The 12,825-nt window shown below is 34.1% G+C and overlaps 1 protein-coding gene across 1 annotated transcript in view; it reads right to left on the bottom strand.

Moving 5' to 3' along the window:
• Nucleotides 1-12,825, bottom strand: part of LOC126817419 (uncharacterized protein KIAA0825) — a 58,572-nt gene that overhangs the window by 15,603 nt on the left and 30,144 nt on the right. Inside the window, exons 15-18 of the mRNA XM_050544381.2 lie at nt 8,670-8,724; nt 5,801-5,853; nt 3,100-3,242; nt 1,668-1,828 (exon numbers count right to left, since the gene is read on the bottom strand). Of these exons, the coding sequence (XP_050400338.1) occupies nt 1,668-1,828; nt 3,100-3,242; nt 5,801-5,853; nt 8,670-8,724 (412 nt within the window). The remainder of the gene's footprint in view (nt 1-1,667; nt 1,829-3,099; nt 3,243-5,800; nt 5,854-8,669; nt 8,725-12,825) is intronic.

Here is a 12,825-nt window from a genome sequence, read left to right as displayed (position 1 = left end):
TCAAAATATGATCATAAATCCGACAATATGCCATCAACATAGAATCTTTTCTCCCGACATCAGACGTATTAGATTCGGCACGTTTACACCTCTTAATTCCATGTGTCTCGCGAGATTTCTACTTTCATTTTGCGTGTGTGTGAAATAGCTTTATTTAACTTCGACTTCCACTGAAGAAATATCACAGACAAGTTATCGGACACAATGTATATTGATTTGGGGTGTTATATACGATTAGGTTATGTGACATATATGACTAATGTCTACGGCCGACATCAAGGAGATTAAAACATGAGACAATGGAGAAATCACGGGTTAATCACATAGATTAAGTTTATTGGATTGATATATAGTCTGACAAAGGAGAAGCAATGACTTCTGTTCAGGATTGAATTGATGAATTGTCCGACAAAGAATTAAGTCAGTCAATCAAGGCAGATTAAGTAGTAAATCAAGGTATGTGTATAGACCGTATAAAACGATAAATACGTTGATCACTTAATTACCTAATCAATCCAGCCTATTATCAACGATAATCGGGTTGAGTGGTAGTTATACACTCAGTACACTATATTAATTTTCCAATTTTGAATATTATTTACCATGTCTTGATGTCCGATTCGGCATATTCCTGGTCGGACAATTTACGACGTTTGGAAAATACGGGCAAAATCCCATCACTGTAAGACGCCCATATGAACTGTTTATGTTCATGTGTAGGCAATTGGCCTGTTATTAACATACACTGGTTACCTCTAATAAAAACAGCAGTGCATTTCCGCAGTTTTGTATTGTTTCTGAATATGCCCTACTTTTTTTGAAGAGTATATCTAAATTGATTTACATTCAATCGTTCCGTTTTTATATTCGGTGAAATGGGCAAGAAGTCTCAATCTAAAACAATCTCTAGCGTCTGATTATACCAGTCTACACCGTTAGTATTTATTGCACATGCTCTCCAGATAGGAATATGACGTCACAGTTTGACATGATTTGTGGGATATGTCTAGCCTTGTTCTTCGAGTCCCTTGTTACAAATGGCGCTGAAACGCATCCTTGTACACAATTCATGTACCAATGGTAAAATGTTTATTTTGTCTTAAATATTGGATATCAGAAGCCCATCTTTTCCCAGTAAGATCACAACATCAATGTTGATTTAAATTGACAAATAATTTGTGTTTTCTTTGTCGAAGACTGTGGATGATATTGAGTTAAAGACTTAGCTACTTTAATAATAATAACTTTAACAAAAACAATAAGCTTTCATATGAAATCTAAGGGCATTTGTTGTTTAATCCTTTTCATATTTGAATTATAATGAGATGCTGTGAATTCTAACCAAATAAAAGACTTGCTTGCAATCTAAGGGCATTTGTTGTTTAATCCTTTTCATATTTGAACTATAATGAGATGCTGTGAATTCTAACCAAATAAAAGACTTGCTTGCAATCTAAGGGCATTTGTTGTTTTATCCTTTTCATATTTGAACTATAATAAGATGCTGTGAATTTTAACCAAATAAAAGACTTGCTTGCAATCTAAGGGCATTTGTTTTTTTATCCTTTTCATATTTGAACTATAGTGTGATGCTGTGACTTCTAACCAAATAAAAGACATGCTTGCAATCTTAGACATTCTGGTTTTGAGTCCAGTGTTATACTTACAATTAACCCCGCACAATTATGTGGTGTTTTAAAGTTATTCTGATGACAAGCTTCTTGTAATAAGTAACATGCTACACAGAAAGCTGAATTCAGTGCATGAATTTTTTCACTCATTTCAGCCACAACTATCTTTAAAGCAGATTCAATAATAAAGCGTTCTCCTGCAAACAAACAATAGTTATTTTTATATATTTGATATTATTTATATGTTGTTTGTAAGCTTGACTTTTTATCAAGTTGTAACAGGTTCCTTGCAATCTTTTGTTTAAAAAATCTACCCTCAACACTGCTGTATCAATGTGCATGTTTTGTGTCCAACATCTATGCCTTTAGTCTACCTACTGGCTAATCAAATAACTCACACCAAGTGGGATTTAATCTATTCAAACATGCCAACAGTGAGGCTGATGTCCCCCGCCGAAATTCCAAAATAAATAGATGACACATATTGATTAATTGCACATTTCTCTTTTTCAAAAGAACTGAGCAATCAAACTGATTATCTATACTTACTCTAGGCATAAAATATTCATAATCAAACTCAGTCAACGTTTTGAAGTACATGGTAGTGAAACTATACACTAAGTTTCATCACTCTCCATAGTTAAAATCAAAGTTATCTTGTCCCAAAGCATCGACCAATAAAATTGTTTAACTCTGCTTAGCTTTAGTGGGAAATGTTAATCATTGAACTCAAGTCAAAACATTCACACAATGAACATCTATATCAAGTTTAAACATTCTACCTCAATTAAAAGCAGAGTTGTTGAAGATACATTATGGGAGATTAGATAAAAAGCTGGCAATTCTCACTATAATAGTTAAATACTACATAATGTAAAGGGAATTTCCTGAAAATTTCAGTCAAATTGATCCACCCTGAACAGAGTATTTTGCGATTGAATTTTGGGCCTAGCCTCAATCATCATTACTAAAGTCGGTACGATAATAAACATAGTCTTGATTATCCATTTCATGATTAAATCATGAATGAAAGTTGAGCAGCAAATCAGATCCTAATACAATATATATTGCAGGCTAGCGTTAACATCGAGATTGAATTATGGTCTGGATAAGTTAATTAATGTATAATTAATAATTTCAGGCCTAAAGAAAGACCTGCAATAGGCTTGCATAATGTATGTTTAACTAGATATACTTCTTATACTTTATTTCCTTTCCTAATAATTAAAAAAAAATGTTCTAGAATTTAATTTGCAGAAGGAAAAAGGTTAATATTTGGCAAGCTTATTAAGTCGCACCGATGTCATCCCTATCAGTGATTGTAGCAGCCCAGCGAATATTCACTGCTGATTAGTGTGGATCAATAATATCACTAAGAATGAAAAGTAAAATCTATTTTAGAAGAATGATCAACATTTAAAAGAAGAATGATCATTGTCAGTTCAAAGAAGAATGAAAAGTATTATACCTTTTTTAGTAGAAGAATGATCCGTATCATATTTATTTGGACGACAACCACATGGTAGTTCTTGTATTTCTGGTATTAAACAACCTTTACCAGTTACTAATGATGGTAGGTTTAATACATAAATAATTAATGGCTCTAACACACTGTAAGTACAAAATAATATTAAAGGGGCATTATGGAAGATAAAGAGCTGGCATTTCTCCCTATAATAGTTAACCAGCTGTTGCCAGGCAAGATACGCCCACATTTTGCAAGAGATGGATAGAGAAATAGCTAAAAACAAAAGCTTTTTTTTGTACAATCAGGGGCCATAATCCAAAAAGTTAAGGTCTGAAATGCGCAAATATTGAAAGAGACTGAGATCTTTGCGACATAAAGATACATTTTAAGTTCCATCAAAATTAGATAAAAAATTTTGACTTCTAGAGGGTCCACAACTTTCGTATTACATAATTTTACACAATTTCTCGGGCAGTTTAGTTTCGATTTTCCAGAAATTCGAATTCAACCTTCATTATGGTGGAATGGTGATCTATTTAAACAGTTTTTAAAATCAGATAAAAATATTTCGTACTATCTGGGGCCATGATCCTGGAAGTTACAGTCTGATATGCACGAATATCTACAAGAACCAAGATCTTTCGGTTATAAAGATATATTTCAAGTTTCATCAACACGGATCAAAATTTTGTTTGGCAGTTTTTGTCACATTTTCACGAAATTCGAACTCAACCACCATTAGGGTGTATTGGTGATATATTCAAACATTTTTTTCAATCGCATAAAAATTGTGACCACTAGAGGGACTTCAAACCAAAAACGCGATTTTTCGTACAATCAAGGGCCATAATTCAGGAAGTTACAATCCGATATGCGCGAATATCGACAGGAACCAAGATCTTTGGGTTATAAACATTTATTTCAAGTTTCATCAAATTGGATCAAAATTGTATCCTCTAGAGAGTCCACAACCTTGATACATCATATATTTACACTATTTGCGTGTGAGGGCCGACCATTTTGTCTGGCAGTTTTGGTCCGATTTTCATGAAATTCGAACTCAACCATCATTATGGTGTAGCAGTGATATATATTCAAATGTTTATTTTAAATCTGATAAAACTGTGACCTCTAGAGGGACTACAAGATAAAAACGCGATTTTTCGTACAATCAAGGGCCATAATTCAGGAAATTACAATCCGATATGCGCGAATATCGAAAGGAACCAAAATAAACATGTATTTCAACATGAAATTCAAGTTCCATCAAAATCAGATCAAAATTGTGTCCTCTAGATTTTTTGTATAATCAGGGTCCATAATACATGAAGTTATATTTGGGAGATAGACCTATATTTCAAGTTTCCTCAAAATTGGATAAAGATTGTGACGGACGGACAGGGGTGACGGTATAATACGTCCACATCAAAATGTGGGCGTATAAAAACTAGATAATGTAAAGGGAATATGCTGAATTTTAGCGTTTGAATTTTAGGCCCAGCCTAGATCATCATTGCCAATATAGTCGGTATGATAAAAAAAACATAGTCTCGATTATCCATTTTTGGATTAAATCATCAATGAGCGTTGAGCATAAAATTGGATTCAAATCCAGTGAAAATCTGACACATATGATGGCATCGAGAGTTGATTAAGGTCGTTTCATGTTAATAAATGTCTAATCAATAGTTTATATAGCATTTTTGGGCCATAGAAAGACCTGCAATAGGCAGATTTAGCTCTTGCATAATGTACATGTATGTTTAACAAAATTATAACAAAGTTTTTATCTTTTCATGGAAATTTTGAAACTGACAAGTCAATTTTTATTTTCTACAATTATGCTGTACAAGGAAGAAGAATTTTGCCTGAGAAGGAGTAATTCTGATTAACCTCCTTAAGTTATATATCTGCCATAGTATTTGTTATGTCTGTAGTACCAATACATACAATAGTCCTCATTTTAGGTCCATACTAATATCAAAATACACTTTCCTAATAAGCTCTATGGGAAACAAAACTTCAGACATAATGAAATGACATTGACAATGAATACCCGATTTCAAAATCCCCAAAATCAGATGACTCATAATATATATATTAGCTTTATAATTAACAGACCAGCTGCAGTGTACCAAAAGGATTCAAATCACAAAAGTAGACTATTTGTTTGTGTTTGTCTTATATTTTATTTTGAAGATGTTTTAGAATATGATTTTAAACCCTTTAAATGTTGAGTCTATGAAGTCATGTTCGGGAGTAGTTTAGGCACAGTTAATCCAAAATAAATCCATGCTGAGGTTATCTTCACTTGCCACATGGCTTATTTTCACAAAGGCAACTTACTGAACTTGTTATGTATAATCAGCAAGATTATTTTATTTTTTTTATCAAAATTACTGCTAAATGTGCTAATTACTTGGATTATGAACAACATGGCTGTTATTTTAGCCGACAAGCTAGTTGATTCACTTCTTAATCAACAAGTAATAATCAATTAACCTGTTGTAATTTAGACGAAAGTAGATTGATTTATGATACCATAGTCGCTGGTTCATTGTTTTATCAATTGGCTTTTTTCAAACATCATGCGGCTGAAGCCAACAATAATGGACGATTGAGATCCCTGGTTCAGAGGGTTAATATAGCTTGTATCTGTAAACCCGACCACTATAGAAGAAATAAATAACACTCAATTTACCTGTCAATGTATGGTGCTATCAAATCAAACAATGCCATCATCCATATAGGAGGCTGTCAATAAAAATAAGGTGAAAATGAGTAGGTGTAAGAAAACATTAGCTACATTTAATGATGATCCACTATATTATAAAACATTTTGTTTCAAGAAAATATACAGTTGTAGTAATAGCTGAAAAATTAATAAAAAAAAAATTCAGAAACTAGAATTCATAAAGAAAAATCAGACTACAAATTTTGTTTAGAAAAAATGAACATGCTTATATATATCTAGTTTTAAATAATTTTTTCAATCCTAGTCATCATTTGTTTCTATTACCATTTTTTTCTTTTCCACTCTTTCTCGTTGCAACAAACACTGGACAATACATGTAACCTGGGTATCATTTAATCTTGTTTATCTAGCACTAATTTCTTTCACATTCGTTTAATATAAAATCTATGTTTAAAAATGCATAAAAATGATTTAAAATCATGCAAGTAAAAATTAGATGTACACAAATTCTATGTACACAAGTTCAAATAAGATTAGTTTTGGTGATTTTAAACGATATGTACGAATTTTTAAACAAAGATTTGATATTGAATTAATGTGAAAGAAATTAGTGCTAAATACACAAGTTTAATGATACCTGGGTTACAGTAAACTATGCCCATTAGTAGCAAAAATGTCCGTAAAAGTCAAAGCTCCCATGCTGATTGTCTTGTATAGATTACTAAAAAGGTTCTCTAACTCCAGAAGTAATTGTGCTTTTAACTTTTTATACTCTAAACAATACATTAAAATTTCCAAAATGGTTATATGATTGTGGTCTTGGAAATCGCCCCCAAATGATTTTAACCAGTGATGGAATTTCGCCTATATTCCGGACAAACTAGGTCATTTCGGGACTAACACAAGGTTCACTTTTATTTCAATAATTCGCGTGCGCGTAGTGGTCTTTAGCAGTGGGAGGTAACCGGAGGACCCGGAGAAAACCCACGAGGTTGGACAGGCCACCCTACTCTTTGTCACGTACAACAGAGGAATCAAAACCACGCCAACTGACTCAATGACAGACCTTATGATACAGCGTGCACATGCTAACCATTCGGCCATCCAACCCCACTTTTTCAGGATATGTCTGACACTATTTTCCAAACGTCCTAAATTGTCCAACAAGGAATATGCCCAATAGGACATCAAGACATGGTGAATAATATTCAAAATTCCAAAATTAATATATAGTATAGTGTACTGAGTGTATAACTACCAATCAACCGGATTATCGTTGATAATAGGCTGGATTGATTAGGTAATTAAGTGATCAACAAATTTATCGTGTTATACCGTGTAATCCTTTGTCGGACAATTCATCAATCTAATCTTAAACAGAAGTCATTGCTCCCCCTTTGTCCGACTATTCATCAATCCAATAAGAGTGATCATAATTTTAATCTACGTGTTTACCTCATGTTTTCTCCATTGTCGGACATTTTAATCGCATCAATGTGAGCCGACAATATGTATAAACTAGTCATAGATGTCACATATTGTAAGAGTATATATAACAACCCAAATCTATATATCCGTTAACTTGTAAATCAATATATCCGTTAACTTGTAAATCAATATATCCGTTAACTTGTAAATCAATATATCCGTTAACTTGTAAATCAATATATCCGTTAACTTGTAAATCAATATATCCATTAAATAAAGCTATTTCACACACACAACAAACAACAATATATCTGTTAACTTGTAAATCAATATATCCGTTAATTTGTCAGCGATATCACTTTGGTGGAACCAGGCGTTAAATAAAGCTACTTCACACACACGTGGGTATAACACAATAATCGAAAACTAAAGTAGAAATTTCGCGAGACGCATGAAATTACAAGAGGTGTAAACACTTGACAATTATCATGTGAGTAATGTCAGAGAAAAGATTCTATATTGATGGCATATTTTCAGGTTATGATAATATTTTGAATCGGGTTTATGTTTTTAAAAAAAGAAATAAACAAGCTAAGAAATGTTCAGAAATATTTCAATTGGAATAGTGTAAGTAGTTAATTGTTTTACAGGATAGTGCATGTGAGTGCTATTATTCAGCAGATGATGTCGTCACTCGCTTGGAGCAACGGTTAGTGCCAAAAAAATTTCAGGATGTCATTTTGTTTTTGTTTTACCTCCATCTGTATAGAAGTCGAAATGGAGTATAAGACGAATGCTGAACTTCTGCTGAAATAATTATCGACTTATACTCCGAAAAATATAGGTCGACAGTATAGGTGCACCTATTTTTTTATTATGTACGAATTTGAATATTTTGTTGACACATGATTTTTAATTGTGGTCTGATGCCAACTGCTTAAATAACAATAAGAGTTTTGAAATCCCAACACTGCTTTTAACCCTAAACCAGACTAAAACATCCATCTGACAATGTAGGTCTAACACAAAATGAACAGAAGGCTTCAAAAAAGATCAAATGATAGTGTTTGCCCTGTAAGTTTTTGTCCCAAATGTTTTTATCAAGCAGACCAAACTCTTTAGGCCCAAGTACAGGGTACCCCAAAAAAACAGAACCCACAAAAATTCTATTAAATCCTAAAAAGGTCCAGCAAATTTCAAAGAGGAATGTGTCGGAGTAATTGACAATTTTGCGCGACGTATGCAAGTTTGCCTCCAATGCTGTAGAGGCCATTTGGAGCATATTTTGGAAAGAACATAACTTTTATGCAAAGTGACCAAGTTAACTGAAACTTTGGGGAATGCTCATACATAGACTTAAGTTCAAGGAGATTGCTGGACTTTTATAGGATTTAATAAAAATTTTATGAGTTCTGTTTTTTGGGGGTTCACCCTGTATAATACATACCTCACATTCCAGTGTTGAAGTTTTTCTGGCATTCAATACATCCCAATCTTCACACCTACGAAAAGTTAATTACAGAAAAGATTTATCAATTTTGTTCAAGCAATATCTGAAACAGGGTCTTATCTGCTCCATTATACACCCACCAGCAGCAAAGTCAGCCATACATAATCCTAAAGCTTTGTCAATAAATTCCACAGAGCAAATATCACAAAATATCTGATATGAACGCTGTACTAAAATGAACAGACCATGATTTTAGTCAAAGTTAGGTTGCCAGGCAATGAAATATACGCTCAAAGCAGCTAAATAGTCTGGGCGGTCGACAAGGGTTGTCGATTATACACATCGAAATCTCTTTTCGTCTTCAAGATATAGCCTTGGCGGTAAAGAATAATAATAAATAATAATAATTTTAGTAATCGCAATAAGCCTAATAATTTTAGTAATAACAATAGTCTTTCAGACGAAAGTCTGAAACCCTTATAATAATCTTAACTAAAACAATAAGCTTTCATATGAAATATGAAAGCTTAATAATAAGAATAATAATCTTAACAAAAACAATAGTGTTTCACACAGGGTAGCTTGTGTAAAACCCTAATAATAATCTTAACAAAAACAATAGTGTTTCACACAAGCTACATGTACGCTGTGTGAAACCACAACTAAGTTAAAGAGAACTACTGCATAGAACCAGACAAAATGGTTCAATTAGTTACCAATATAGACAGAAACAACAATAAAGTCTTAATTAAGTAGTAATTATGGCAATCAGTTGAATCTTTAACTGAAGAAGAAATATGTCAAACAAGCTAGATTTTTAAACCGAACTTACTTTCTCAGACAAAATAATTACCTACAACCATTCAATGTATTTTTTTTTTTTTTTAAATCACATCAAAAAGTTATTTATGTCATTCAAATTTCTAAACTGGAGTTTTAGAAAGAGAAGATAGACACCAAACTCAAGATATTTAACTGAATCAAGACAGGGTCATTCACATAACTTGTTAATTAGCGTTCGCCTTGTTAACATCAAGCTGTGTTTAGCGGATTATCGTATACCTAAACTGTGAGTACTGTTAAAATCTTATAAACTTATTTCTTCTTTATATTGTGTTATATATCCCAAACTCGTCAACTGAACAAATCAAGTTAGCGAGCGGGCTAATCTTAGTTGTTCAAAACGTAAGGCTTAAAACTTTTGTTCATTTTCGACTCCACCCTTCTCCCAAGCAAACCACACTCTGTTCATTTTTTTTGCTCATTTCTTTTTTACATATTCCATATTTTTTGCTTTGAAATGGCAGAAAGTTGTTCAAACATCCTAATCAACTCACCCAAAATGCCCTCAAAAGTAGTGCCTGAATACAAGTATATTGTACTATGCACGCCCAAAGAATGGAAATCTTTTAAAAGGCATCAAGGTGTCCAAAATAAGAGACGAGATCTGCATGAAATGGGGGACAACAGCTCTTCCCGACATATGGGTACTCGCAATTGGAAACGCCAGAATTGTGTTTCAAAATACGGAAGATGCCCAACTGGCAGCCAACATTAAATGTTGGTAAACCTAAGGGTTGTGATCTCCATGTCGAAGCACAACCAAACAGATAGGGTAATAATCTATAACGTCCATAAGGACTTCAGTGACGAGGAGATCCTAGATTTTTTTTAAACAATATTTTATTCACAGGATACCGAAACAAGCCAAAGGCTTATATAAATCGGCTTCCCAAAAGCAAGATACATAAATGATATAAACATATATTATAGTTATCAATATACATTGATATGGAGTATTAAAGTACATGTATAATAAGATTACAGGGAAAATATAATCAAGTTTAAGCTAGTATCAGGACCAAGAAGGGGTCAATACTCAACTGCCGAGTTCATGTTCGTTACCTCAAAATCATGGGCGGCTACTGTAATGTGTAACTGACATTGGAGGGAGGGCGGAGATCCAATGTACAAAGGACTTTGATAAGACTGTATAACATCCATAATGAAACTATACAACTGGGTAAATTTTTTTGAGTTGATAATTATTAATTATCATATTTCAAAGTGCTTGGATAATTTAATAAAATCCTGAACAGCAGTGCAGCACATACAATATTTTCGTTAGTTGATTTGTCTGACCTTGAGTCACCATATAGTAAGATGCGAATATCTTGTTTTTCGGGTGGGGGAGTTTTTATAGTTGTTTGTCGTTCATTAAAATAATTTGGACAGTGTAGAAGGAAGTGGTAACTATCTTCAATGTTATGGTCACATCTACATGATGGATTATTTGATACATTTGTGAAAATTAAGATTACTTTTAGAATAGCTCAGTTTACAGTGAATAATTTGTTCTTTCCTGCTACCATAGTAGAAATGTAGTGGTACTCTCAGGTCTGAGGATAATTTGGACAGTGTAGAAGGAAGTGGTAACTATCTTCAATGTTATGGCCACATCTACATGATGGATTATCTCGCAGGACATCAGCTATATGTTGTACGAGCGACGACCCATACATCCCGAAAGTCACGAGATGTACCAAATGCCAAAGAATAGGGCATGTTGAGAAATTCTGTAGAAGTGTGGCTATCTGCGTAAAAATCTGGGAACTCCCACAAAACTGAAGACTGTAGGGCTGCACAACCCAAATATGTAAACTGTAGGGGAAATCATGGTGCCGATTCACTGAAATGTCTGAAGTACCTCAGCACAAAAACAGTGTTCACTATGCAGTACACGCATGATATAACAACAAAACCGTTCCTCAAAAGTTGGCGGACGTTGCCACCCCTAAAAACAGAAGAACCTGCCAATGAAGCAAATAAATTCTTTTAACCCCAATTCAAAGGTGCAGGAGACTTTGTCCGCTTTTGTCGAGATATTGCTCGATTGGGTTCAGTTAAGAAGGAATAACTGTGTCGAATATGCCCAAAACACTAAAAATAACGCAAACACCGAAAAGTACCAAAGGGAAACCTTCTCAAGCAGAGAAGGGTCCGGGGAAAGATAAAAATGCAATGCCCCCTCCTTCCACACCAAGCCAAGTAGAAGCCGGTCAAAATCATTCTCAAAGAGAACAATCGACAAGTTGTTTCAGAGAGGACGACAATTCACTCAGACATGGAGTTAATCCCATGCTTACTGAAGAAGAGATAATGATACAAAACAAACGGACAAAAAGTGTAGGTAATAGCGACGAGGTCAATAATATTAAAAGTCAATAATATTAAAACAACAAATCATTGTCCATTACAATGGCTAAGCCAATCACGATATTACAACTAAATGTGAATGGGTTACGGCCTCGTTCTATGGAACTCAAACAATATGTCTGTAAAATGTGCCGGTGGGCTTGCCATTGCAGACTAAACAAGACAGTGCAGAAGGGCTAGACTGTGTGAAATACACAATGCTTAAAAACTACCCGAGAAAGCATTAGTCCTAGATATCTTTAATCTCTCACTGTCCCAAGGAAAAACACCACAAGTTATTCCCCTGCATAAGCATAAGGACAATGCAAAAGTCAAAGGCTGAATGTATAGGTGGATAGAGGATTTTCTGGAAATAGCCATATGAAGGTACTAGTAGGTAATTGCATGAGTGAAAAATTAAAAATGGAAAATGGAATGCCACAAGGGTCTGTCATCAGTACAATACTATTCAACATTATGATAAATGATCTTCCAAGCTATGGGGGAAGGGACACCTAGTCGGCGCTATTCGCAGACAATAGTTCTTTTTGGAAGGCTTCAAAGGACATAGGAAAAATTAGAAAATCTTTGCAATTTACTCTAGAACAAATCTCAAAGTGGGCAAATGATGGGGTTTCAAAATATCAGAGGGGAAGACAGTAGCAATACTGTTTCATCTGACAGATACATGTAGTAATAGGATAAGTTGAATTCAAAGAACAAGCCAAATTCCTGGGCATGACGTTCCACTCAAGACTTACTTGGAAGCCACATATTGATGGCACAGTTAGTTGCACATCCAAAACACTCAACATTATGAAATACATCAGAGGAATACAATGGGGAGCCAATAGGTGCACTCTAATGCTAATAATATAAGATCACCCATCCGCTTGGTTATCGACTACGGATGTTTGCGAATGACAACGCAGGTGATAGTCAACTCAGCAGGCTAGAC

This window comes from Patella vulgata, chromosome 4 (genome assembly GCF_932274485.2).
Source record: "Patella vulgata chromosome 4, xgPatVulg1.2, whole genome shotgun sequence".
NCBI classification, from domain to species: domain Eukaryota; kingdom Metazoa; phylum Mollusca; class Gastropoda; family Patellidae; genus Patella; species Patella vulgata.
Note: the sequence above shows the minus strand (reverse complement) of the source record. Positions and strands in the feature narration are given on the sequence as shown.